Genomic DNA, 27,969 nt, shown 5'->3' with positions numbered 1-27,969 from the left:
TAAACAGTTTGCTATCTTTATTCCATTATGTATGACTACTTTGTAGGTTCACAAGATCAGCAAACATCTGCTGCCAAGGTGTGCTATCTCATCTCTTAATTCAGGCCACTGGTCCTCAACGTAGAGATGTAGTTTGGATTCACATTAGGAAGAGGGAAATTCTTAAGACTAGCATGGATACAAGGGAATACTGACCTACATAGCACGCGGCGGGGTGTGGGGTGTAGGGTGTGGGGTGGTGTGGGGGCTAGGTCCTGGACCAATGTCTTGAGTTATGTGCTGTGGTCTGACATAGATGTCTCTAACATCATGTCGCTTTCATTCATTTCAATTTCAAAGGTTTCTTCCAAGGAAGGCCTGGAATCTGGAGTTTTATTGGCGTTTTCCAGAGGTGCAAGTCCTGCTTCCTCTGTGGTCGGTTTTTCTACTTCAAAGTCCCTGAAATCCCACGGAGGTGAAATGATGTTTTTTAGTGTCTTCATTGTATGCACATCAAAGTCATAACATTTTAATTTGTCTTTAATGTCCGCTCCTAAAAAGAAACACCATAATTAGAAAACGTGAAGTTCCATCATTAACAGTTATGCTACTGCCACTGAAGCCCAACTGTACTTTAAAGAACACGGACACAGGTCAGAAGGGGTGCCCTTCTTCTTCTCTCCTTTCCTTCTTCATTTCCACCATTCTCAAAGGAGATGCTGAGAGAAGTCTTCAAAGCCCATGCAGTCAGTCATGGCTCCTTCCTGGCTCCATAGCTAACTACTCCATTCCTTAAACCATGTTGGGCAGTCACCCATAGAAACAGATGCATAGTGTCAAGCTATATCAAAGTCTATGAAAACATTAAGATTAATATATATTTGAGCCACTCTAATCAGATAGATTAGGTTCAGTAATTTCTGACATAACTGAAAACATTATACATTTCATACTAATACCTTTCAATACTAGGTACTTTGGCAGAGGATGACATAAACATCCTAAAATAAAAACAGTAAGTGTAAATGATTATAACTTGGAACCTGAATGTGTTGAGAAATACCTCAGCGATTTGTAAAGTACACTTGAGGTGTATCTGTAAAGGCAGGTTTAGGAGGAATAGTTAAGAGCAGAGGACCTGCTCTGAATGTGGGCAGTAATACCCCTAAGCTAGGGGCCCAGATGGGAGAGAAGGAAACAGCCAGCAAACACAGCATTTTCTCCCTCGGCTTCCTGGCTGTAATCTGCTCTGCTTCCTCATGCCTGGAACTCCTGAAACCGCGCCACGATAAAACTTTTCTGAATTGTTTCTATCAAGTAATTTTGACACAGTAACAAAAAGTCTGACATAGAAGCTGGAGCTCAGATGCCCCCCAAAGTCACAGGGGATGCCTACTATTGGTGGTTAGCTTTTTACCTTGGGTCTTGGGTTTGTGAGTGTGTGTGTGTGTGTGTGTGTGTGTGTGTGTGTGTGTGTGTGTGTGTGTAAATGTATATAGTTCAGCATCCTTGACCTACGATAAGCCTTCCTCCAACAGTGACTGAGATTAATTATGTGATTTGTTTTGATGAACAGAGTATGATGAATATGATGTGCAACTTTCAAGGTCTTGAAATTTAATTCCTTGTCAAATATCGGAGAGCACCTACACTATTTAGTAGCCTTGGATGAAAATCTCAGGACTTGGCCATCTCAGCTGAAGTCCTCCACCCACTGGTGAGCCCATTATAGAATCAGTCATACATCTGCTGACCACAGCCACATGAATAATGAACCAGAATGCCCAGGAGAAGGTCACTCAAGTGACCGACAGAACTCAACCATTCATTACTGTTGATTAAACCACTGAATGTGGGTAGCCTATTACTCAGCAATATTTAACTGGTAACTTTGGTAACACACTGGATAGTTTTCCAGATTTTACTCATTCCTGTCTCTACCATAATCAAAACCACAGAAATGTCAGTTGTTCCACATCCTCACCAACACTGTCGAGATGGCTCAGTGGTTAAGAGCACTAGTTGCTTGGAAGATGCATGGTGGCCTCTTATGCCAACAGCAGCTCCATTCCCAGGTAAGAGGTGTTGCTGAATACCTTCAATGTACTTCCTAACAACATGCCACTCTTCCAGTGTTTGCTCCTTTTCATGGGCAGGACACAGACGGACACACACACACACACAGTGGAATTTGCGACTGTATGTGTAGCTCAAGCTGACCTGCATCATACTATCCTCCTGTCGCAGCAGTCCAAGTGGTAAGACTACAGACACGGACTACTGCCCTTCCAGCATATTTGCCCAGTTTTAATGCATTTTTTTCTTGCAGGATTTTTGTTTTATTCTAGATATTGATGTAGACAAATTTCTAAACAGTCTTATTAAATAAAAAACCTAGAGCCAGATATCGGGGTTAAAGCTGAGATCAGAGGAATAGGAAAAGCCACAAGCCAACCTCACCTTACCGACCCTCAGCTTCCAAAAGAGCCCTACTTCCTGTACACCCATGCCTATATGCCTTTCTGTTCTGCTATCTCATTTGCTGTCTCTCTTCAGCTACATTATCACTTCCTCTTCCTGCCCAGCTCTGTCACTTCCTGTCTGTCTGTACAGACCTCCAAACCTTTATGGTTAACTAGTGTTGGAATTTAAGGCTCTGTTCCCAGTGTGGCCTTGAACTCAGAGATCCAGACAGATCCCTGCCTCACAAATGATAGGATTAAAGGTGTGTGCTACCATCGTCTGATTTCTATGTTTAATAGAGTGTCTGGCTTTTTCCTCTGATCCTCAGATAAACTTTATTAGGTTGCACAAATAAAATATCACATTTTCCCCCTTTTTTGACTAATAAAAAAAATTTATAACTAATATAAAAAACTATATACAATAAGTACAATAACTATATACAATATATATAAGCAATAAATACATCAACAATGTCTAGTCCATTTGCATTTGACAAATTCAGCGAAAATATCCATTATCTATCCTATTTTGGTGAGTCCAAAATGTACCTAATTTACCTTCTATCCTATCTTGTATTACCAACAGAAAACTATCTTATGATGTCTTTCAAACTTAAACACTTTACACCTCTTAGTGAGTTTCTTTTCTGAAATTTCTTAACAAGGAAAAACATAACTATCTAATCTTCAATTCCCTCAGAAACTCGAGAGGAAATAATATTACCTAGTAGAACAGGAAGTGCAAACAAGCGACTTCCAAAAAATGTGAGTTATGACAAAAACAGCCAGCTGCCTGGACAGTCACCCGAGGTTTCTCTGCACGCTGGGGCATCGTCACCTTCGGCCTACACATGAACTTTCTGATATGCAGTGCTGTGAGTCATTTCCTCAAGTTACTGGCATGCCTTTCTCTCTTGTAATGGTGTTAGTTCTGCATCTTATTTAAAGCTCAATTTATCATTGCCCCCTCTCCATGTTTAAAGTCTCTTAAGGAAATCTTTACCTACCTCCAGGTCCAGATCCTAACATTTAACCTCAATGTGCTCTCTTGACCTCACAATACTTATTCCTAAAGAAGTGCCAAGTATAGCAATTGTATTTAAAATTGTCTTATTGTTTATCATTATAAAAGTATTTCAAAGTATTATAAATCACTATTTAGTAAATAAAAGGCATCTTAATGTTCCATTAACATGTAGATTATTATACAAGAGGAATAAAGTCATTCATTTGCTGTAGAGTAACATCTCTGTGATTCCCTCATCTACCATGTAATAAGACTGACTCTTTGGTACACCATGTTTCACAAATGTTCTATGTATAGCAAGTACTCAACTTGAAATGAGCAACTAACTCGTTCGTATTGCACTATTTTGACAAATAAATTTCTTAAATTTCAAACACTGGGTGAGATTTCAAGAGACCAGACAGACAGAGTATAACACACTGCCAGGAGAAGGATTTAATCTTACCAATGTAAGCTTCAGAATCACCAATGTACATCTCAATGCAATGACCCAGCATCGTAACAGAAAACGTGTCGTCTCTCCTAAGACCAAGAGCCTGCCAAAAGAGACCAAGCATGGTTACTAAAATGTTATCCCTTCCCTTTTGTTAGCAAATACTTTCATGAAGCATTCTGAGGGGTCCAGGATAGGGCAGACAGGTACTGGTGAGTACCTCGCTACAAGACTGGGCATGAGCTAGTAACAGCTAACAGCAGGTGAGGGTCAGGGATGTTCATCATACTTTTCCACTCTTGTGTCTTCAGAGTTCTGTGAACCTTGTGCATTAACTGAATTAAAGATTGGCTACTTACATTAATATTCAAATGTATACATCCAAAAGATCATGTAAGATCATAAAACTTTCTGAGGGTAAGCTGACCAGCTCAGTCCCATAGCCATAGGACTAACTTTAGGACTTCATGTAGCCTGAAAATTGCTACTTGATCCTTGAAGACCAGTTATGAACCTATTACACCAATGAATCTATCTTTGAAATATTGTAGCCAGGTGGTGCACACCCTTAACGTCAGCACTGGGGATGTAGAGGGAAGGTAGATCTCTGAGTTTGAGGCCAGCCTGGTCTACAGAGTTCCAGGACAGCCAAGGCTACAGAGAAACCCCGTCTTGAAAAACTAAAAGAAGAAAAGAACTATTGCATTGCTTCATATATTACTGTCTCTCCAAACATCATTAGTGAACTGAGCCTAAGGCCCACATGGTCTCAAATTCTAACGTTTCTAAACCATGGTGTCTTACAGCTGGTAGTACCTCCTGCTGCTATGACCAGGCACAGATGTAATATGGGTGCCCTGCCTAGGAAGGGTGTAGCTCATGGTCAGGAGGGAGAAGACCACATGAAGACTATGTAAGGGTAACCTAGGAACCGTGTGGTTGTGTTTCTTGACAAATCAGCAATCTGAGAGTGTTTTATAAGGGTTGCAAAGCAGGATCTGCAGCTCGTGAAACCCAGACTCAAGAAGAGCTAGGTGTGCTGCCACCAGGACCCCATGTAAGGAAGAAATGACGCCGACTGCCTAGGCTGAAGACGGAAATCACTTATTTCATTTGTGTGTGTGTGTGTGTGTGTGTGTGTGTGTGTGTGTGTGTGTGTGTGCATGTAATGCATATACCAGAGTGCCAATAAAAACTTAACGACTTGGTACAGAAGAGTACAAAAATGATAGGAGGAGATGATGATAAAGTCATTGTGCTTATTTATTAAAGCTCAGTTTATCACTCCCCCTCTTTTTTTATGGACTTTCAAAAAGACCTACCTCAAGCTCCAGATCTTCATGAAGTAAGGTATGTGATCTAAGACAAGACTCTTTGTTGTGATAAATGTGTGGACTGTTTTTGTTCATCTCCAAAGGGAACACGGAGTTAATGGTACAAGTTCTAAGAAGGAAGACAGGGAGTTCTCAAAGGCTTTTATGTAAATGGGAATTTCTGCTCTTCTTCCTTGGACAAAATCCAGATGAGACTGAATGACAAATACCCTAGTGCATATGCAGGACCAGCATCATATTTACTACTAATTTGCTGAATACTATAGAATATGCATACTTTCTTTGCAGAGAAAAGAATAAGTACAGGGTTACTAAAGAAGTTTAAACCTGTAAATAAGTAAAATGTTGCCTAAGAAAGATCTTTTGAAAACAAGGAGCACATATTAACCATATTCAGAGTAAGATGTAAGTAAGTTACAGACATACTGTGTGGAAATAGTCCACAGCATTTTCGAAGTTGCCCATCAGACTGTGGATGTATCCTATAGCAGAATAGGTGGATGCATTTTGAGGGATCAGCACCAGTGCCTGCCTGTGGTAATCCAACGCCTCAGCGTATTTTCTGTTGAAAGAGGACACAGGGAAGACGAGAAGGAGGGAAGACAATAATTATTGGGTACAATAAAAGAGCTAATTAAAAAATTCCTATTTGTCAGGATGGAGAGATGGCTCAGAGGTTAAGAGCATTGGCTGTTCTTCCAGAGGCCCTGAGTTCAATTCCCAGCAACCGCATGATGTCTCAAAACTATCTATAATGAAATCTGGTGCCCTCTTCTGGCTTGCAGGCATACATGCGGGCAGAACATTGTATACATAATAAATAAGTAAATCTTAAAAAAAAAAAAAGAAAAAAAATTCCTATTTGTCTTTGTGAATCCACAGACTTTCCTCAGAGATATAGTCTAGAATGTTAACTAATCCATATTTACTTTTATAGATTTCAACATCTTAAAATACATTTTCCTGTGGAGTATGGTGCCGCACACCTTTAATCCTAGGACTCAAGCAGCAGCAGAAGCAGGCAGATCTTTTAAGTTTGAGGCTAGCCTGGTCTACATAGTGAGTACCAGGACAGCCAAGGCTACCTAGTGTTTCAAAAAACAAATCAGGATGCTTGTTTGTTTATTCATTCATTTTCTGGCATGTCATCCATTCATTCATTTCTTGGCATGCCCCTTAGCTGGATGAGAAATTCCAGCATAAAGCAGCTGTCCTCTGTGCCATTTGAGGGGACACCAGTCAGAAAGTCCCCGACTCTCAGACCAAGCTTCACCACACACCATATTTCCTGATATATACCCAGGCAATCAAAAACAACTAAGAGAGTTTCACTTTATGTCTTAGTTAGGGTTTCTATTGCTGTGAAGAGACACCATGACCATGGCAATCTTATAAAGGAAAATAATTGAGGCTGGATTACAGCTTCAGAGGTTCAGTCCATTAACGTCATGGCGGGGAGCATGGCAGCATGCAGGCAGACATGGTGCTGGAGAAGGAGCTGAGGGTTCTTATATCTTGACTTAGAAGAAACAGGAAGTGGTCTGAGATACTGGGCATAGCTTGACCTCAAAGTGACATACAGTGACATACTTCCTCCAACAAGGCCATATCTACTCCAACAAAGCCACACCTCCTAATAGTGCCACTCGTTATGAGTTTATGAGGGCAATTACATTCAAACTACCACACTTTAAAAGATAAATTACTTGGAATAGCATTTTCCAAAGTTCTTGGAATATTTGCTCTGTAAAAATCTTTTGTGGAAAGGTTTCACACTTAGTTAAAGTCTGGGAAATGTTAGTGCTTCAAGAATAGTCAATACTCAAATTCTCCAATAGAACTCCCTCCTGCCCCGCCCAACCTCCACCATTGTATTTCAGTTATTTTTAGCGGCAAGACTATCTTGTATTACATACAGGATATTTAGGGATATTCCTACTCAAGCCTTTCTCAAAGCCATTTCCATTTGTCTGGTTTTTTGAGACAGTTTTGCTCTATAGCCCAGGCTGACCCTTAACCTTGCAGCAATCCTCCTGGCTCATACCCCGAGTCCCAGAGATCACCTGTGTTGGATGTGTGTCGGCATTCCTGGCAAACTTGCTAGCTGCTGAACAATCTAGAGCTCCCAAGACTTACTTCAAACAAAACAGCCCCCCTCATGTATTGTAGGCTGGCCCCCAACTCACAATGTAGCCTTGATGACCTTGAACTTTGGATCTGCCTGTCTCCACCTACTTAGGACTGGATTACAGACATGCCACCATGCCCGGTTTTACGCAAGGCTGGGAAGCGAACCGGGGCTTCTCAAATGCTTGGCAAGCACTCTATTAACTGAAGTGCATTTCCAGGCAAAGAACCCATTTTAACTGTCATCTGTTATTATATCATGAAACTTAGGGAGAAACAAAGCCAGAATGTGGGTATGGTTTTAATTAGACTTCATCACTCAGGTGCTTCCAAGTTAATTTTGAACACTGAAGTTTTTTAATGTAAGGGAAGAAAGACAAAGACATAGCTATACTTCTGAATGTTCCTAAAATAAAAGTTTACAACTGAAGCAGGAAAAGGGGATGACGGTGCTTGCTGCATTTGAGCAGCCAAGTACAGGGACTGGAGGACAGCATGGAATAAAAACACAGAAAAAGGCCATTCAAAATCAACCAACTTTCAGTCACAAAGAATATAACAGAAAATGCTCTACTTCACTTACTTAAGTTTCCTGCAGACATGCCCCAAGTTGTTCAACAAAGGTTCCCATTTGTCAACTGTTACCTAAAACAGAGCAACATCAAGCTCCACGTCACTGTTCAGCCTAATTTGTTTGTACTGAATCACTTCACATCCCACAAGTCACAGGCTGGGCTCTTTCCTGGCAAGCGCCTCCTCCACTGCAGAGGCAGCACGGCTGGGTCATCCAATCCTCTTCACTATCAGCTGAGACTCCCTAGCACTTTACTGTAACTAGCACAATTCTGTCCCAAGTCCACCCATGCCAAAGACATTTTAATTGTGTACTTGCTGCCCAGAGCTCAGTTTGAAATCCTGGATCTTTATAGCCATCTGCCTCCTAAATACTTCTGCCTAGAAATGTTACAGCACTTCCAATTCAGTGTGCCTTATCAATTTATCTTTCCCTGGTCATTCAAGCTCATCCCAAATATCCAACCAGCCACTCAATGGAACAGGACATCCCAGCCTTTCTAAGACTCCCCAGAGCTTGTTCAGTTTACTTGGCAGGCACAATTCCAACTGTGTGAACCTTGGCTTCCCAATATCAGAAGGCTGGCCTGAGCACCTACCCTACGGACTTAGCTATGGATTCTTCTTCTGGAACTTCACATTAGCCTTTTCCAGGATAATTTGCCAACTCTCCAACACCATTTTCAAGGCCTTTAAAAACCCATTTAACCTTCCTGCCCCATTTCTTGATATCCTCTGAAATGTCAGATCCAAAACAAAATGAATCAGCTAGATATTTGCACACGCCATTTCTGCCTCAGAAATACATTGCTCCTTCTTTCTGTCTAGCTAATGTCTGCTTACTAAGGATGGGGTGTGTGACACACCCCAAACCCTTCCTGGACACTGTCACATTTGGGTAACAACCCTTGCGTGTGGTATCTTCATATCCTCGATCATATTGCTTTACTGCTGCAAATTACCTATTTGTATTTTCCAGTGGATCCGAGGGCAGGAAATATGGAAATAGTTCTTATGGTATCTGACGCTTAGTTGCATGCTCATGCCTGGTACTTATTAAACACATGTTAAGCAAATAAACAAAGGAACTTGGCCCACCTTTTCCAATGCTTTGAGGACTAGATTTAGGAGCTCAGTCCATGCAAACAAAAAATCCTTTTGAGATTCTTAGGCATGAGTGTTCCTCTAGCTAGCATGACATCTGATGTAGTTTCTTATTAAAGCAAAACAGAATTTTCCTTTCCTATAGCTTTTAATTGGCATGCTGGTACTTCAACTATAATATGCTCTTAATACTTAAGTTTCTGTAAGACTGCAAACTGCCTATGAAAGAAAACACATTTTTAGGAGTGGCTCAGGAATGTGCTTCTCAAATTTTCCTATGCATGAAACTCTACTCAGAGCGTTGCTAAAACTGTAACTTGTATTAACAGATCTTAGGACTGTATTTGTAACCAGCTCCAGGTGATGCTACTGCTGCTGGGCCAGTGGACGGCAAGATGTTTAATTGTCTCAAAGATGGGATGCGGTGAGCGGCAAACCTACTCTAACAAAAACACTAGTATTACTCAGAACTATCCATGACTCAGTTGAGGAAAAAACATGCTTTACAGACATACTTGTGGAACATACAGAAATATGTTTATGAGTTCAAATGATAAACAATAAAAGACCAAAGCAAGGAGAGCTCAACCTATGGGGACAGGCAGACTGTCCCTGGTGGAGCCCAATGAAACTGAGTCTGTCACAGATAGAGACAAACACAAAAGAAGGGAGCCCATGAGCACAAATGTACAAATTAAAACCAGGGTGTGGAACTCTGGCAGAGTAAGACTAGAAAGGCCAGTTAAAGAAACTAGAAATCAGAAGAGCAGCCACATGCACACCTCTTAGGTATACATGCTTACATTTAAAATAACCACTTATGAATAAAACCAGTGTGTACAGCTTTACCACTTGGAAGGTTAATTCATTCACATTAATTCAAGAAGACAACAGAAGGCCTGAATTTGAATGACACCTAATTCTACCGAGGTGGGTCTCCTGCCAAACTGCATTCCTTACTGAATCAAAGAGGAGCTCTCTGAAGCTCTAGGAAGCAATGTCAAATACACGACTAGCATTTCCACCAACCATCAGAAATCATTAAAAAAACAAACCCACTTATGTATTTCGATTGCTGCCCCGTCACACCCAATAATTGCTCTTTAATCAGAACGAGCTGTTTTCTGTGGCCTAAATGTCAGCTGATGAGCATAACACCGTCAGTCACTTGTTAGGTCAAACACTAGGCTGCTCTCTGCCAGGAGAAGCCCGCCCACACTTTCCACGTCCAACAGTAACTGTACTCAGGGGTGTCTACGTGTGTCTGTGCAGGTATTACATACAATACCTCGTTTCCAATTGCTTTAATTTTTTCCAAAGCATCGAGAAACCACTTTTCTGCTGTTTTCCATCTAAAATAGAAGGGGGCGGGGGTAACAGTTATTTAAAATTGCAAGGATAAACACTGAGGAAAATCTGAATATCTCTAGTAGATAACATGGAAACTGCTAAAAATAATCCACGAATAAAAACAAGTACACTGACACACATACACACAATACCATAATGAAACTCATCACTTTACGATAACTCAAAAAAAATTTAATGCAAAAGAAACAAGAAAGAAAGGAAACAATTGAGCCAGACAAATAGCTAATCGTATGACATTAATATCGCACAGGTTCAGGATTTAAGAGAGAGAGTCAGTCTCGTGACCAGTGGTATTTAGACTGTAAACCATGACTACCCTTCTTTAACACACACTGTCGGTTCACTAACCCTGAACCTAAGCCAGAAGCACAACCACTCACCTACCATTCGGCTAGTGCACACTCCCTTGGAGGCACATGATGGCTGCTTAGGTCTCACCAAACGCAGCAGTAAGTTTGGAAATTATTTTAGACAGTAAAGTTAGCGACAAAAACATTGAAAACCACAGCACTAAACAGACTACAGAAAAACAAAAAACAAAACACTAAGCACAATCTGTGTGAGATCAGCCTGGAACAAAGTTTCAGGGGACTTGGGCTTTTCACATCCCACATGTTAAGGTTAAAATCACTTTGAGTATTGGTTTTGGGGAACAAGGGATTTTTGTAGGCCAATTCACAGAAAAAGTGCTTGCAAAATTTGAGGAGGAAATACATTAGATATTATTTACTTCCAAAGTTCCATGGGGCTGGAGAACTGGTTCAGCAGTTAAGAGCACTTGTTTCTATTGTAGAGGATCCAGGTTTAACTCCCAGGACCCACAAGATGGCTCACAACCATCTTGCACCTCTGGCCTCTGTAGACACCAGGCACACGTGTGATATGCAAATATGCAGGCAAAACACTCATATACATAAAGTAATAATCCTTATTTCTTTAAAGTCATAAACCCTCTCTATAATATCTACATAACTAGCCAGGCGGTGGTGGCGCACGCCTTTAATCCCAGCACTTGGGAGGCAAAGGCAGGCGGATCTCTGCGAGTTCGAGGCCAGCCTGGTCTCCAAAGCGAGTTCCAGGAAAGGCGCAAAGCTACACAGAGAAACCCTGTCTCAAAAACTAAAAAAAAAAAAAAAAATGCCGGGCGGTGGTGGCGCACGCCTTTAATCCTAGCACTCGGGAGGCAGAGCCAGGGGGATCTCTGTGAGTTCGAGGCCAGCCTGGGCTACCAAGTAAGTTCCAGGAAAGGCACAAAGCTACACAGAGAAACCCTGTCTCGAAAAACCGGAAAAAAACAAAAAACAAAAAAACCTACATAACCTAACTGAAAATTTTTCAAAGATTTATTTATTTTATGCATCTAAGTGTTTTGCCTGAATGTATGTAAGTGCACCACGTGTATGCTTGGTGCCTGCAGAGGTCAGAAGAGGGCACTGGATCCTCTGGAAGCGGAGTTACAAATGGTTGTAAGCCACCATGTGGGTGCTCGGAACTGAACCCTGGTCCTCTGGAAAGGCAGCAAATGTTCTAATCTGCTGAGCCACCTCTCCTAACCCCATAACCTAAATTTTAGAACACAACGATGAAGACCTGTGCTTACATTTACGTATAATATATAATGCAATGTATAGTTTTCTCTTTGAGTATGACTCCAAATTGCTTATTCTACAGATATTCCAGCTACAGAAAGCCACTATGAGTAAACCAGAGACTGGATTACTCTAAGTGGTTTAATTTTTTTGTCCTAACAATAATTAATCACAAGATAATGTGAAAAACTTTCTCAAATGTATGAATCTAACATCTAGTTGACCAAGACGACTGAAGAAGCCTTCAGGCCACACGTGGGTACTGGAATCTGTGGCAGCTCATATTAAAGGAGGACCAGAACACAGTTCAGTGTTTTAAGAGACTCCAAGAAGAGAATTTCTACTTTTGAATTCCTCTCTGCCTCTTAAAATAATACATCTAAAAATAAAAATCCACTGTGAGCAAGTCTGGTCAGTGCACTTTCAGGGACCAGGCCCCACTTACAAAGAGCCAACTCAAGGGCTGAAGTCTCTGGTACTTACTCTCCGTTCTGAAAGGCAACCACTCCAACCTCATGGATGACAAAGGGATCCTCCGGGGCAATGCTCAGAGCCTGGCCAAAGAATCGTTCAGCCAGTTTAGAGTTATTGGTCAAACCATATTCTAGTCCAATATACAGCATTGGCAAGTGACACCTGAAAATATTTGAAAGTTTCACATATTCAATACCCAAAACTTTGTAATGCAATGGAAATTTGTCAGCTTTACATTCTATCATTTACTTCTTTCTAATTCTAAAGTATAGTCCAAACAGAAAAAGAAGGCAGTCAACAGAAACCATCCTAAGAGAAGATGAAATGTTGGACTTAAAAGACAATACTTTAAGGCTGGGTGGCGGTGGTACATGCCTTTAACCCCAGCACTCAGGAGGCAGAGCTAGGCAGATCTCTGTGAGTTCGAGGCCGGCCTGGTCTACAGAGTGAGATCCAGGACAGGCACCAGAACTACACAGAGAAACCCTGTCTTTAAAAAACAAAACAAAAAATAATATTTTAAATAAACTAGCTTAATATTCAAAGAATTATGTTTATAAAATTATGCTACAAAATTAATGAAAAATGTAAGAACAATGCCCCATCAGAGAATAGCAATAAAAAATTAATTAATTTTGCCAGGCGGTGGTGGTGGTGGTGGTGGTGGTGGTGGTGGCGGCGGCGGCGGCGGCGGCGGCGGCGGCGGCGGCGGCGGCGGCGGCGCACGCCTTTAATCTCAGCACTTGGGAGGCAGAGCCAGGTGGATCTCTGTGAGTTTGAGGCCAGCCTGGGCTACCAAGTGAGTTCCAGGAAAGGCGCAAAGCTACATAGAGAAACCCTGTCTCGAAAAAAAAAAAAAACAAAAAAACAAAACAAAACAAAAAAAAATTAATTAATTTTATATATGTCTGTGACTGAGTGTATGCATGTGTGCAGGAGCCGTGAAGGCCAAAAGCAGACATCAGATGCCCCTAAACTGGAGTTAAAAGCAGCTGTGAGCTGCTATGTAGGTACTGGACACTGAATCTGGGTCTTTGCAAGAGAAATTAAGTGCTCTTAACTGCTGAGCCATCTCTTGGGGCCTCCAAAATGGAAACTGTAATAAAGAACCAAACAGCAATTTTGGAATCGAAAAGCACAACAAATGAAATAAAAAACCTTTGGTAAAAGCGTTTATACACACATTTAAATAGGTAGAAGGAGCCACGAGAACAAGGTATAACAGAGAGACTCCGTCACTAGTAGATCTACTGGAGAAACTAAAGCAAGTTCCATATGTGTTAACAGAAGGATGCTGCTAGTAACTTATATTTAAAATCAAAACTGAATGAGTCTGGTAGAGGTAACCACAGTGGCAAATAGAAGGCAGTGTAAATGTACTTGCAACTCTTCAATATGGCTGAAAGACACCTGAGAAAACTCCAAGCTGTGGTAATGGATGGTATGAGACATAACTTGAATGATAGCCACAGTACACAGGAGGTAGGCAGGAACAGTCTCAGGGAACTATGAATGAATAGAACTGCTTTCAGATGTCGTTCACCCACACAACAGTCACTGAGGACGTGACTGTAAAGAAGTAAAGCACACACAGGAAGTATCTAACAAAAGGAAGCAGGAATGCGGAGCAGGAACAAAGACACGACAGGCAGAAAGTCCGTTCCAGCTTCCCAGTGATTACATCACAAGCCAACGGACTACACACTACAGCAGACACACGGACAGCTGGTTCAAAATGACTTAGCTGTGTGGTGTCTACAAGAGACACACCGACTCACACACTACAAGGGACACAGCTCCCTAACTACCAGTCAGTTTCACAGAACTACCAGGGAACCTGAAAGGATGAGAAAGTAAGAAATCAGAGAGCTGGTGTGACCACAGTACCAGATAAAATGGACCCTCAGACAATGCTACCAGGGACAAGGAGGGACACTCTGTAGTGGTAAATAACTCAGTGGATCAAGAAGACGCAGTAATTACACCACACCTAAAAACCAGCAGAAATTCAGAACACATAGAGCAAAAACGGTCAGAAATTAGAGGGAGAGAGTTACCATCACTGGATCCTGCATATACAATCCTGACACCTCAAATACCAGCAAATGCAGTTTTGTAGCACAACCAAGACACACCAAATAACTTGGTAACAGATAAGACACCCTGATTTTACTATGAACACTTCCATTCTTCATGAGCATGTAAATAAAAGGGGCTGGGGGGGGGCTCCCCAGTTCACCTCTCCCCTTGGTCTCATTTCCTAGTTTTCTTGCACTGACTGAAGAGAATCCTGTCCCCTCCATAGCCACAGTTATTTTATAAATACAAACTGTTACCTAAGGGACAAGTGTTGACAATTTTGTTTAATTCAGGAACCAAATGGCAGTAATATTCCTAAGGGAAATTTCGCCTCCCTTCACAAGCAGAACCCTTCCCTGGCATTAGTCAAGGTGCTGTGCGGTGCATACCCTTTCATCAGCTGCGCGGCTGTGAAATAAGCCGCCATGGCTTGGTCATGCTCGCTCTCCACAGCAAAGGAGTGCCCATAGGCGATCCAAGCAGGCCCATAGGTCTTCTCCAGTGTGGTAGCTTTGCTGAAACAAAATCAATATTCAAGTACTGTATTTGTTCTCCAACTTTAGCTTTCTAAGTAGATGGTGTCAAAACATTAATGACATCAAGTGAATAAACTAACAAACGTACAATTGTTAATGCAGCTAAACTAAGACAATATACACATTCTAAGAAACTTTAGGAGTCCTGTGCTTTTTCAGAGAATGTAGCTGAACTCATTAGCATACTGTGTGCAACTTACAAATACTACTCGTGCAGTAGCCCACTCTGTGACCGGGGTGACACTGGTGGCACAAATGGCCACGTGATATGGGCCTGTTCTGAGCCAGGTGCCATGTTGGCACCCCGGGGCAAGATAAGCCGAAACCACAGCAGATCCTTCCCAGAACCCTCTTCCTCAACGGTCACACTGCGTTACCCTAACTCATTCAGAGTCGAATGTGTTTTCACTATTAGCAAAAGCTAAGGCTGACAGTGTAAAGGACAAGAACCCTTGCAAACTGCATCATTCTGTTTCCTGTTCTCATTTACAAATAAAACAACACATCTAAAGACACATCTAAGCTCTTGGAGTGCAAGGCCTGGACCACTGCTTTATCTCCCCACACAGCACCCTAATGGACAGTCATACAAATAAACAATGCACGTGAACAGAACGGGCCCAAGGAAGTATTTATTCATCCTCACTACTTTCAACACACCTACACTTATGCATGAAAGCTTATGAGCAAGAATTCCCTTCTCATCAGAGGGTCACGACATAGAGAAGAAGAAAACAAATTCATACCTGAGATATCTTCTGGCATGCTCATTTTTATGACCAACCATGAGATAGTAACATCCCACTGCAAACCAAGATACCTAAAAAGTTCAATATTTATTATAACCAAAGACGCTTAACTTTGAACTGGAATCTAATAAGGTAGGCTAGACAGAGGGTGGGTTAGATGCTCCCAGGTCACATATTTTCATCTGAATTAGGGATTCTCTGAGATCACACATACATTTACTGAGGGCCTGTATAAGGACAGATACTCCAGGTTTCTCAAGGTGGCTTCTATTGAGGACAAGCTCCTAAGCGCACCTGCCTATGAGTTCTGGCTTGACCCTGGCTCTCCCTTGCCTTCTAGCTGGGTTCTGATTTTCAGTTAGTTGGATTCCCCTACACTGGTTTCTTGTCTGAGGCTCAGTCTCTGCTTGCCGCTTTTGTCTACAAGGACACATTTCCTGCCTGCCTCTACTTCCCACTCTTTAGCTCTCTATTCTGACACTGGAGGTATGGGAGCAATCAACACGAGCTCAGTGGTGATTCACACATGCACACAGAAGGCTGTGAACAGTTATATCCTTAGGAGTGGGAAGCAAGTGGTGAACTCAGAATTTTGTGTATCTGTACAGAATACTAAAGGACTATGTATACTTCTATAATCAGAGAAAAAGTTTTTACTCTAAATTAGCGATTTAACGTAAGTAAAAATGGCTTCACGGGAAAGACATTAAAGCCGTTTGCTATTATCTCCAGCACAAGAAGATTCTGTCTCAATGCTTTAACATAAACATTACTTGCTTGAACTTAAAAATATAAGCTACTATCTATATATTAGCAAAATATTTTCTTAAAGTTTAGGTAAGAAAAAAAAATTGTATTACTTACAGGATTGCCTGGATATAAGTCCACCAGTTTGTGAGAAAGATAGAAAAGTTCTGTTTTAGGAAAAAGGAAAAAAAAATGTAATTTGATATGATAATTTGAATTTCAGATCTGGCCTTCCACCCATAAAACCATTCTCACACAACAATCTCAAACCTTCTTCCCCTCTAGTACAAATCCACCTGGTATACACCCTGCTTCAGTCCCAATCCAGGCACTGAGCACTAGCTGAGAGACTGTCTAAGTGGATTAAGGGTACATGGTAGGTCACATGAGCACAGACGCCCCACCTGAGCACTTAAGGTGTGGCAGAGGTTCGTCTAAAACATCCATCTGAGAAACTCATGCATCTAATGCCACAGGCTGGGATGGAGTATCACAGTCACCTATAATCAAACTGTTATCCAAACTTTCATGTTTATCACAGAAGTGAGAAAATTTCCTCTTGAGAAGTATATATGTCTTAGCATCTCATGATGGCATATATGCATTCTGGACTTAGTGTTCTGGGGGTAGGAAGTCTACACCTTTGCTTCTAGGAGACACCCCCAGGGCACAGAGCTCAGCGAGTTTAGAGTTGAAGCTTTTCTGGATTTTTTTCCCCTCTTGACAAAACTCACTATTCAGTTTCACAAGACTTAAGGGCAAATATACTGCCCAATATACTAAATGTTTCTCAAAAAAAAAAAAAAAAAAAAAAAACAAAAAACAAAAAAAAACACCATGGGAAATACAGGCAAAATATCTATGCCCTTCCAATTTCTAAATATTGACTTATCTGTTTTTCTATGGTAATTTTATACTAAAAGAAAAAAAAAAGATAGGAGCCAGGCAGTGCAGAGCCTTTAACCCCAACACTTGGGAGGCAGGGGCAAGCGGATTTCTGGGGTTGAGGCCATCCTGGTCTACATAGTGAGTTCCAGGACACCAGGGCTACACAGAGAAACCCTGTCTCAAAAATTCAGACACACACACACACACACACACAAGACAGGAAGGAAAACAGTCAAAACTGACACTTAATAAAGCTAATATACTCTGAACCACAAATTACATTTGAGAAAAGGAAACAGGAAGCAGGGAGATGGGAAATACTTTGTTCTGCCAGGAAACAGATCATCAGTCATTCTGATGATGGTATTACTCCTGCTGTGGGGCTCTGCTATGCTGTATCTTAAGTAGCCAGGATTTGTAATACAAAATTTCAATGTTTAGAATGCTCTTTTTTTTGCTTCATTAAAGCCTGGCCTGGTGGCACATGCCGATAATCCCAGCATTTGGGAGGCAGAAACAGAAGGATCAGGAGGCTGAGGTCACTCTCAGCTGGTAAGATTATGGGACTGGGGATGTAAGTCCTCACCATTTGCTTTGTTCAGCTCCACGAGAGTTCCTATGTGCACAGGCAAACAGTTTGCATGGAAAGGATCTTTCTCCATCACTCTGAAAGTAGAAGCAGCACATTACTACCTGGAGGGCGGTAGGACGGCATCCTCATCACCCACCAGGCTTAGTTGTTATGTCACATATGATGCTGCAACCTGTAACCCTTCACTTTGGTTAGAGCAATGCTTAGGTTATAAAGGAAAGGGAAGCCAGGCCTCACAGTGCATACCTACATTACCAGCTACTCAAGAGGCTGAGGCAGAAGAATCACAAGTTCAAAGCCAGCCTGGGCAACTCAGTAAGACCCTGTATCAATATAAAGGGCTGGGGCTCAGGGGCAGAACACTTGCCAAAAATGAACAAGTCCTAGGTTCAATCTCCACTATCACAAAATAAAATAAAAATTATCAACTAGTTCAGCTGAAAAGAATAAAAATAAACTTTAGCCTTTCCACTTACTTTAAAATCAACAGAATTTTAATACACAGACTAACTAGTTAAAAAGAATATATAGTATACATTTTTAAATAGATCGCAAGTATTTATTGACTAGTATTTTTGTGATTTCAAAAATTGAAAAACAAAAACAAAAAACTAAAGCGCCACAAAAATCTCTAAAATGTAATCTAGCTAAGATGTCTGAAGAAGTACAAAGGAAAACTAGTATGTGGAGGAGATGGTTTAGCTAGGAATATGCAAGACAGAGGACTGTCAGAGCCAATGGTAACACATGGCGAGTTTTACAAAACCATGGGACAATGGTATCTTCAAACTATGACCTCTTGGGTAGCATGGATTGGTTCTACCTTTTGCTTTGTTATTGTTTATTTGATGTATAAATTTCTATGTTTCAGTAGAGTAAGCCCAGGGAAATTGTCATTCCCGAGTCAGCAGATGGCTTGGGAAGACAGACATGGATATTCTTCCCAAGTAACTATAGCAAGCCTACACATATCAATAACTGTGTGTCTGTAACCTGTTCTTTAATACAGCAACTTGTTCAGTACTCTAGAAATGGTAAAGGTCACTTCAACCATCAACAACTAATATGAGACTGTCAGAGCACACATCTGTGAATTAGACAGCTATGGACTGAACCACACATTCTTACACAAAAACAGTGAGTATACTTACGCAGAAGTGAGCTTGTAGCACATCTTAAAATCACAGTTATAATAATGTCTCTCAGCTAAAGACACTACAACATCCAGATTCTCTTGCAAGCCATCTACTGACTCAGGAATGACAGTTTCACTGGGCTTATTATACTGAAACAGAGAAATTTATACATAAAATGAACAATAACAAAGCCAAAGGCAGAATGAATCCATGTTTTATCTAAGACGTGAAGACATTGCATGAGACACACACGAGGCCCTGAAAACATGGTTAACTTCAGGTTCTAGTAGTTCTCCTCTCAGGAAGTTTCCCTTTTCAATTTCATCAGAGTTCCTTAGTAGTAAATATTTCACATAGAAGTTTAGAAAACAGCTACTCAGGAAGCATTTTCATATATTTAAATAATCTGACTATTTTGGCAAATGCTACATTAATAAACCATTTCTTTGAACTGGATCAGGCTGAGCACAACACACTTGCTGTGCAGTCATGAGGCCTGCGTTCCAATCCCAAGCACGTGTGTAAGGTTGTGCATGGTCACAGGCCTGTAATTCCTGCATTCCGTAGCACCCATGTAAAGGCTGTACATGCTCACAGGTCTGTAATACCAGCACTCCGCATCACCCATGTAAAGGCTGTGCATGCTCACAGGCCTGTAATCCCAGCACTTCCCAGCACCCATATAAAAGCTGTGCATGGTCACAGGCCTGTAATCCCAGCACTCCCCAGCACCCATATAAAAGCTGTGCATGGTCACAGGCCTGTAATCCCAGCACTCCGCATCACCCATATAAAAGCTGTGCATGCTCACAGGCCTGTGATCCCAGCACTCCCCAGCACCCATATAAAAGCTGTGCATGCTCACAGGCCTGTGATCCCAGCACTCCCCAGCACCCATATAAAAGCTGTGCATGCTCACAGGCCTGTGATCCCAGCACTAAGCAATAGGTGAATGTTGCAGGCTCAATGCCAGCTACTCTGTCAAACAGGCAGGTTCAATGAGAGAATCTGTGGAAAAGTGACTGAGGAAAACACCCCAACTTCAGCTCAGGTCTGCATACACCCATTGTATGTGTGGGCAAGAGCACATATATACACACATGCACATATGTGCACATACACAAAATTAACTAATGAAAGAAAAAGGCCAATGTTAAGGAAGTTATTTACATAAGGGAAACGTCAGCTCAGGTTTTTACCTTTTTTAATTTGTTCTCAAACACAAATCGGAGCAATTCTTGTTCTTCAGCACAGAGCTTGCTGAGAGGCAGTGAGTCAAGAAGTTCTTTTTCTTAAAAATGGTAAGGAAAAAAAAAGTCTTCAAAACACTCACAGGGAAAACAGCAAATTGAAAATACTTTTATAGTTCGCTATCCACGTAGATCAAGCCAGGAGAAAATGAAATCAAAGTAGAGAATTTGGACACCGGAAGAGCCAGGCCAGGAGCCCTCCAGCTGGTCCTCTTCATCAGTCAGGTGAAAACACAGGCCTTAGGGAGGACAATACTGACACATGGCCGCTCTCTCTGCAAGGCACCCGAGCACAGCAGGGGGTCGTCGGGATCCTTGGCCTCTACCAGATGCCAGCAGCCATTTTCCTACCTCTACCCTGTCCCAAGGTCTTTAGAACTGCCAATAGGCCAACGGTTAAAGAGGCACTCACTATTTTGGCTATGTCTGGTATGAACACATTACCATACCAACTCTGTTTTTCCTGTTCCCTTGATTACCTACTTCACATATCATCAGTGGCTCTCAGTCCTGAGGTAAGTCAGAGTCACCTGGCAGCTTTAAATCGACTGCGTGCAGAGCCCCAACTCTAGAGATTGTTGATGTAATGCTCTCACATTCCGGGATGACAATCAGGGAATCGTGGTTTACAAGTCCCCCTCATATCACTCCTCAAAAGACTTCACGACACCACAGCCCCAAGACTCTCAGCAACAGATACTGCACTACACTGTGTTCGTGATATGTTTCATACCTGAAGGCATCAGGGAAGTTCACAGGTCTGCTTCAGCCTATCATGTACCCTGCTCTCAATTACACAGATTTCAGAAAATAAGGCAAACTAAACAGTATTAACCATTCCTCACAACAACAACAACAACAAACGCAGGAGTTCCCAGACCTTCTTGTGCTGTCAACATGTGGTGTGACGTTAAAAGGTCAAATGCTTCAAAGCAGTAGACATCCAGCTTCAAAGCCTCTTTGTAACTGTAGGTGGCCAGGGTGCGGTTATCTAGAGCGTCATAGATTTTCCCTCGGAGAAGACAAATCGAACTCTTTATCTGTTGGGAAAACACAACCGGATACACACTAAGTAAAACTAACTTTGACTAAGAGACATTCACTAGTAGAAGACTGAGAAGTTTTTCCTATGTCCACAGTGTCATCCCAACTGCCAAAGTGCAGCACAAACCAACACATAGACAACAGCAAGGCAAAGCGTTAGTCTCAGCAGGCCAGAATCCCAGCCCTGGGAAACCGAGGAAGGAGGATGGCAAGTTCAAGTCCAACCTGGGCTACATAGTAAGTCTGAGGCTAGACTAAAGCCTCTCTGGTGTGTCTTCTCTGGACACTGAGCACTGATGACTCTATCCAATGAAGCCTTGGTAACTTCAGAAGTACGGCTTCTAGGCACATCCCTCAATGTGCGTTCAGAGTGAGAAGGGAATGTATAAAATCAAGATGAAAGACAGTCTGATGCATAAACAAATGAGAAGGCCCCAGGGAATAGCAGACCCAGACAGCAAGAGAGCTCCTGGTCAAGGTCAGCAGTGGCCTGAAGAGCCCAGAGACCCCAGTTGGTTCAAACTGGCCCTGATAATTATATGTGCTTCTGTGTGCTGATCATTGTCTTGGCCGGTTCCCTTTACTCATTTGTGAAAAAGGGACACATCTCATTTATGGAACTCTGTAAGGACTGGATATGTGGATACCTCTGTAGTGTTGGTCATCTTGCTTCCTACTGCCAACAGAATGTAGAGTCTGATTCATATCAAGGCCTTAAACCTTAAGAAACAAGCTAACTGAGTCACTGATGACTCACGATAGTCAACTAAAACCACAAGTGGCAAAAATCCATAAATCAATATTTAAAATATAATGGCCTTTGGAAGAGAGTCTTAGACGTGGGCAGTTTTCTCTGAGGTGTTTTTAAAAAGTAACTTCATAAAACAAATAATGCATTATAGGTATGCCATGCACTCCTAACAGTTAATAGACAAGACCCAAAAATAATAATCCCAAGATACGAAATCTATGCATTTCCTAGCAGAAAATTAATACACTACTAAGTACATTATATTAATAAAGGAAGAGAAAGGAAAGAAGGGGGAGAGATACCCAGATGTGTAATATTTTTGCATTGTCCTACTGAAAAGCACAGTGACCAATCCCAGCTCCCTCATAACTATGCTCTGAGGGAGACAGGTAGATTAGGTAACAACCAAGTAGTATAGCTCTCTCTGAATGATAAAAGTGCCCTAAAGTTGCTGGAGGTAAGGCTGGCACAGGCTTACTACATGAAAAGCCACGGGCTATACACTTTCAATGTGTGTAACTGTATCTCAATAAACTGCTAAAGAGTAATGAGCCAAGTTAATTTAAGTATGTGATTAACTGTTTCAATTGTGTGGAATTACGAATAAAACAAACTCAAACATAGCAAACGACACTATTATGTGCTATCAAGTAAATAGCAAATTCTTTTCTGTGAACAATCAAAGCTAATTAAGATCCCCTGCATATGTACAAAACACAGAAAGGAGAGGAAGGTTTCCACCCACTGTGTGCGGTTCCAGGCATCTATGAGACCACAGCTTCAAACAGGCACTCAGTCAGAAACGTCCCAGTCTTCCGTTAGTTGGCACAAGTGGTAACTGTAACTTTTGTATGCACCATACACACGTAGAAGAATTTCTGCCATGTGATGCGGGCATTTTCCGCTGCTGTTGCTGAAACATGCTAACTGTATTACTCACCGAGGACTGTGACATTTCCCAGTCACTGGAAGGGTCCTTCGAGCCACTCTCATCCTTCAGGTATTTTTCAAAGAGCCTTCTGTTAATTGGTTCCTCCATATCAAGAATGTCAAGAGCCTGCTGGTGCTCTTTCGCGGCATACTACCAAGACAACGGAAGTGCCATTCATCACTTACGTCTAGACTTTAAAAGGGCAATAAATACTGTATCCATTATTTAAATTTAAATGCCTACACTACAACTTTCTTCATGCATGTCAGCTTTTTATGAATTAAGAATCAATATTTTATAGAAAATACTACTGAAGGAAAGGACATTCTTTATGAAATGTTCCACCAAGTCACCAAGCTTCAGCCTCCAGAACACAAACCGCCACACATCCATGAAGAATGCATACTGTTCATATAAGTCAAATTTTCACCAAATAAATGAACTGAGTACACTTACGTGGCATCTAGCTGCAAGGTATCGGCATGCTTCATACAACTAGAAAAGAAATTAAGTCAAAAAGTAATCAAATACTTCACATGTATAACATGTGCATGTAATATGTAAAATAACATACATCTATACTTTAAAAGAAAACTATAAACATGAACTAAAGAGCTTTATTTCTCCTTTACAGCTTAAAAAAACAAAACAAAAAAACCCTTAGATGTTTTAGCCCATATCCATCAAAAAGATGTTAAGGTGCAGGGGACCTAAGGAGTGTGCACCTGTAATCCCAAATATGCAGGAGGCTGAGGCAGAGCTGCCCTGAGCCCAGGAATTGGAAACCAGACTAAGCAAAACAGTGAGACTTGATCTCAAAACAAGCAAACAGGGCTGTCAGGACAGCTCAGGAGGTAAAGGTGCTTGCCCTGGCACCCACACGGAAGGAGGACAAAATCCCACAGGTGGTTCAGGTGCCTGACTGTGTGTGCTTGCACACATAGACACATGGACACAGACAGACAGACACACAGATTATATAAACAAGTATAACATTTAAAAGCAAAATTTTAAACCAAACTAACAAAAACACAATATTGAGAACTTAGAAATTAGATTAGTGGGCAAGTGAGGGAAAATAAATGATTGAGATTTAGAGTGAGAAACTCTCTCTTGGGCTAGAGAGATGGCTCAGCAGTTAAGAGCGCATGCTGCTCTTCCAAAGGGCCCAAGTTTGGTTCCCAGCACCCACAAAGGGCAGCTCACAACCAGCTGGTACTTCAGTTCCAAGGAATCCAATGTCCTCTTCTAGTTTCTGGAGGCATCTATACTCACAGGGCGCGCACACACACGCACACACACACACACACACACACACACTCACAGGGCACCCACACTCACTCACCCACCCCACAAATAAAAACAAAAAAAATTTAAAAACCATCTCTTCACATAAAAACAAACAAACTCGATTTCTTTTGAATGTTAACTCTTGATTTCTTTTGAATGTTAACTCAAAAACAGAGCACATACCCAATATAGGAACCTAACAAGTATGTAAAATAAATGCAAAAAAAAATTAATAAAAAACAAAACAAAACAAAAAATCAGATGACCTGAGCTCGTGGGACTGACAGATAAGGAGCCTGCATGGGACCAACCTAAGCCCTCTGCATGTGGGTGACAGTTCTGTAGCTGGGTCTGTCTGTGGTGGCCCTAGCAATGGGATCAGGATCTGTCCCTGGCTCTTGAGCTGGCTTTTGGGAACCTATTCCCCATGCTGGGATGCCTCACCCAGCCTCAATGCAGGGGGAGGAGCTTGATCCTGCCTTAACTTGATATGACATGCTTTGTTGACTCCCATGCGAGGCCTGCCCTTTTCTGACTGGGGACAGACAGAGGAATGGATTGGGGGAGGGGGAATGGGACACGATGACACACAGATGGGGGCAACTGTGCTCGGTATGTAAAATAAATAAAAAAAATATTATTATTATTAATAATAATAAAGAACCTAATGACGTCTTGTACAGTTGGGACACTCTGAGGCCCACAGTTTCAGTACTCACTTTGTCCAGTTTTCGCGAGCGGAGTGCATGGGCTGCTCTGTGATACTGTGCTGTGAGGTAAAGACACTGAGCCAACCAATAAACATCCTGGGGTTCCTCTAAGGGACAAAATTACACAAGTGGTCAGAGGTTCGTGGAGAGATTTCTAAAGATTAGTTAGGGGGAAAAAAATCGCATGTCACTCACCATGAGAGAGTGAAGCTACCTTGTCTGCCCAAAACAGAGCACTCTGATACTGTTGCTGCATACAAAAAGCAAACACAGGGTGATTGCCATTGCTCCCACAGTTCTGAACAGATACCTACTAGTCTAAACCCGTAGAACAAAACCAACAACTCACTACAGTAAGCCCTTAAATGGAGCAAGAGGCCCATCAATTATTGGTATGTTACAGCTCAGCTAGTATGACTTTTAGTCTATCACTGTAAGACCTTTATAAATACAATTCAAGATAGCAGTTTAATGCATACACTACCAAAAATGTATCAGCTAATATCCAAAACAGTAAATAATTTAAGCGATTATTGTGCGGTCATCTACTCTCTAGGGTACTGACATTTATGTAATAATACTTTCAATAAGCTAAAATGAACCCCAAAGTAGAATTTAATAGCGCACTAGATTCCCAAATATTTCAAATGACCATGGGCAAGTCATCTCCTACAGCCAACTCTAACAGAATAATATGACAGCGGAAAGACACTCATGAATTTGTCGTGTTAAGTGTTAATCGCGGTCTTACTGCCTTTGCCTCGGTTCCCCAGGATACAATCAGAACAGGGTTGCCAAACAGGTGGACAGGAGGAAGCCTTATGGAGCTGAGACTATGCTCAGAACAGATGCCCCCAGAGTGGAAACCAGGCCCACATTATCCTCTCTACATCTCAGTGCCAAAGAAAATAATCACAAAACTGACTGCTGGTTAACACGCAGCCTTCCAGCAAAGCACAAACAACTGGCCAAATCAGTAAACATCAATTCCGTTTCCCATCTATCGGGAGAGCAAGCATTTTAGCAAAAACCCAAATGACATCACAATGACGTGGACTCCAGAGACACACCTTTCCTTAAACACTCCCTGTGGTCCACTCGAGGGAGGTGCAGAGGCTGCAGATGTAGTGTTAGGTATTGTTTCAAGTCCTAACTGGAGACAGCTTGCATGTATCACGACTCACACATATTCAGCCAAGTAAGAACCACAACTAATCCTCTCAGAAACATCCTGTCGTCCGGCCACATTCCAAAGCCACAATGCAACCCCACTCCCCCGCCCCCCAAGCCAACCCCGCTTCTGTAGTCCACGCACGATCTGAGCTAGCAGCTGCGCAATCCCGGCCAGGCCCCGCCAGGCCCCGCCAGGCCCCGCCAGGCCCCGCCAGGCCCCGCCGCCCCGCAACCCAGCGTCCGGCCACCCGCCGCGCACCTGGTCCAGATACTGCCGGACGCGCTTCCGCAGCGGCTCCAGGTTCATGGCTGCGAGGCCAACACAGGCGCCTGACACCCACTCGACCGTCCGCGCGCACCCTGGTGCCGAGGGACCGAAGCCTGCCGACCACCGCCCGGACCAGACCCCGAGCGCCACACGGCACTTCCGCTCCTCACAGGCCCTACCCCGGAAGTCCCCTGTGAAAGAGGCCCCTCTAGGGTGTGCCCACTCGATTGGTTCCGTGGTATTCCCGGGTGCTAGCCGCCTGTGTGCCCACCACGTACGCCTCCGTTTGGGAGGCCGCGCAGGGGATCTAGCGGGATCCCATGCCTTCAGGGAGTGGAAGAGATGCTTCTGTGGCTACACCCCGGCCTCCCGGGATGTTTTTGAGACGGCATTTCTCTCTCTCTGCAGTCCTGGGTGGTCCAGAGCTGGCCCTGTGTACCAGACTGGCCTCTGACTATCAGTCCCCTTCACCCACTGCCTCCTGGGTGCTGGGATTACAGATGTGCACCGCCACGCCGGGCATTTTGTGTTTTTAAAATTTCATTCCGTGCACGTGTGTTGCCTTTTGAACGGAACTGTAGAGAATGTCACCACTCAAGGTTCTGCTCTCACCACTATGAGCAGTTGGCTGCATCCTTTTCTGTGAATGTATACATATATGTATGACTATGTAATATTTAAGGGGTATCTACTCCCCCCCACATTTCCCTTTCTGTCTTCTCCATTCTTAGGTAGTGATCTAACTCGTTAACGTGAGGTGGGTATGTGGCAAGGTAGAGTTTACCACACTTAACAGTTTTTCTATGCATTTTATGAAAAGAATAATTTTATAAAGACAATTTGTACTGTCAACACAATGCTAAAGAGCAGAGATGGGGATTGAATCTTTATATGTTATTCAGAGAGCCAGTAGTCAGAGAAGGCAGTGGATTAACATTCTAACACCCTGTTTTACAGTTCATCTTCAGCCAAGAAGCCTTATAAGGAGTGGAAACAGAGGCAATTATACCAAAGCTTAGTATTGCCTCTCTGGTCAAACGGTCAGCCTTACCCCTGAGGTTATGTTGGTGTGTGTCTCCACATGTGTCCTGAATTTTTCCTTTATTATCACCTCACTGTGCGGCTGGGTTTGCGCAGTCCCAAGGCTGGTGGGACCTTCATTCTTCCAGCAGAGACGCTTGGGCTGGGGTTAACATGGAACAAAGAAACCATTAGCAGTGTGTATGTACTGAGCTATTTGCAATATGTGTTGCAGATGCCTTTCTACCGTACGAAGTATAAACCTACACTTACAGAATACTAAGGTGCCCCATCTGCCACTCCTGTATTTTCCTGAATTGTGTGAGTTT

The 27,969-nt window shown here is 42.4% G+C and overlaps 1 protein-coding gene across 1 annotated transcript; it reads right to left on the bottom strand.

The window, feature by feature from the left end:
• Positions 1 to 2: 2 nt before the first annotated feature.
• Cdc16 (cell division cycle 16) lies at positions 3 to 26,792 on the bottom strand. The gene is made up of 18 exons (XM_059244915.1): positions 26,612 to 26,792; positions 25,375 to 25,429; positions 25,189 to 25,286; positions 23,636 to 23,674; positions 23,189 to 23,329; positions 21,334 to 21,493; positions 20,403 to 20,494; positions 19,219 to 19,352; positions 18,062 to 18,141; positions 16,705 to 16,754; positions 15,838 to 15,911; positions 14,945 to 15,070; positions 12,486 to 12,638; positions 10,331 to 10,394; positions 7,949 to 8,010; positions 5,665 to 5,800; positions 3,917 to 4,007; positions 3 to 532 (listed from the first exon to the last, which is right to left on the bottom strand). The coding sequence occupies exons 1-18, from the start codon at positions 26,657 to 26,659 to the stop codon at positions 273 to 275; spliced, it is 1,863 nt and encodes a 620-aa protein (XP_059100898.1). The 5' UTR covers positions 26,660 to 26,792; the 3' UTR covers positions 3 to 272.
• Between the last annotated feature and the right edge of the window lie 1,177 nt (positions 26,793 to 27,969).

Source organism: Peromyscus eremicus, chromosome 17, assembly GCF_949786415.1.
Source record: "Peromyscus eremicus chromosome 17, PerEre_H2_v1, whole genome shotgun sequence".
In the NCBI taxonomy this organism is placed as follows: Eukaryota; Metazoa; Chordata; class Mammalia; order Rodentia; family Cricetidae; genus Peromyscus; species Peromyscus eremicus.
The sequence above is the reverse complement of the archived record's forward strand: the minus strand, read 5'-3'. Positions and strand labels throughout refer to the sequence as shown.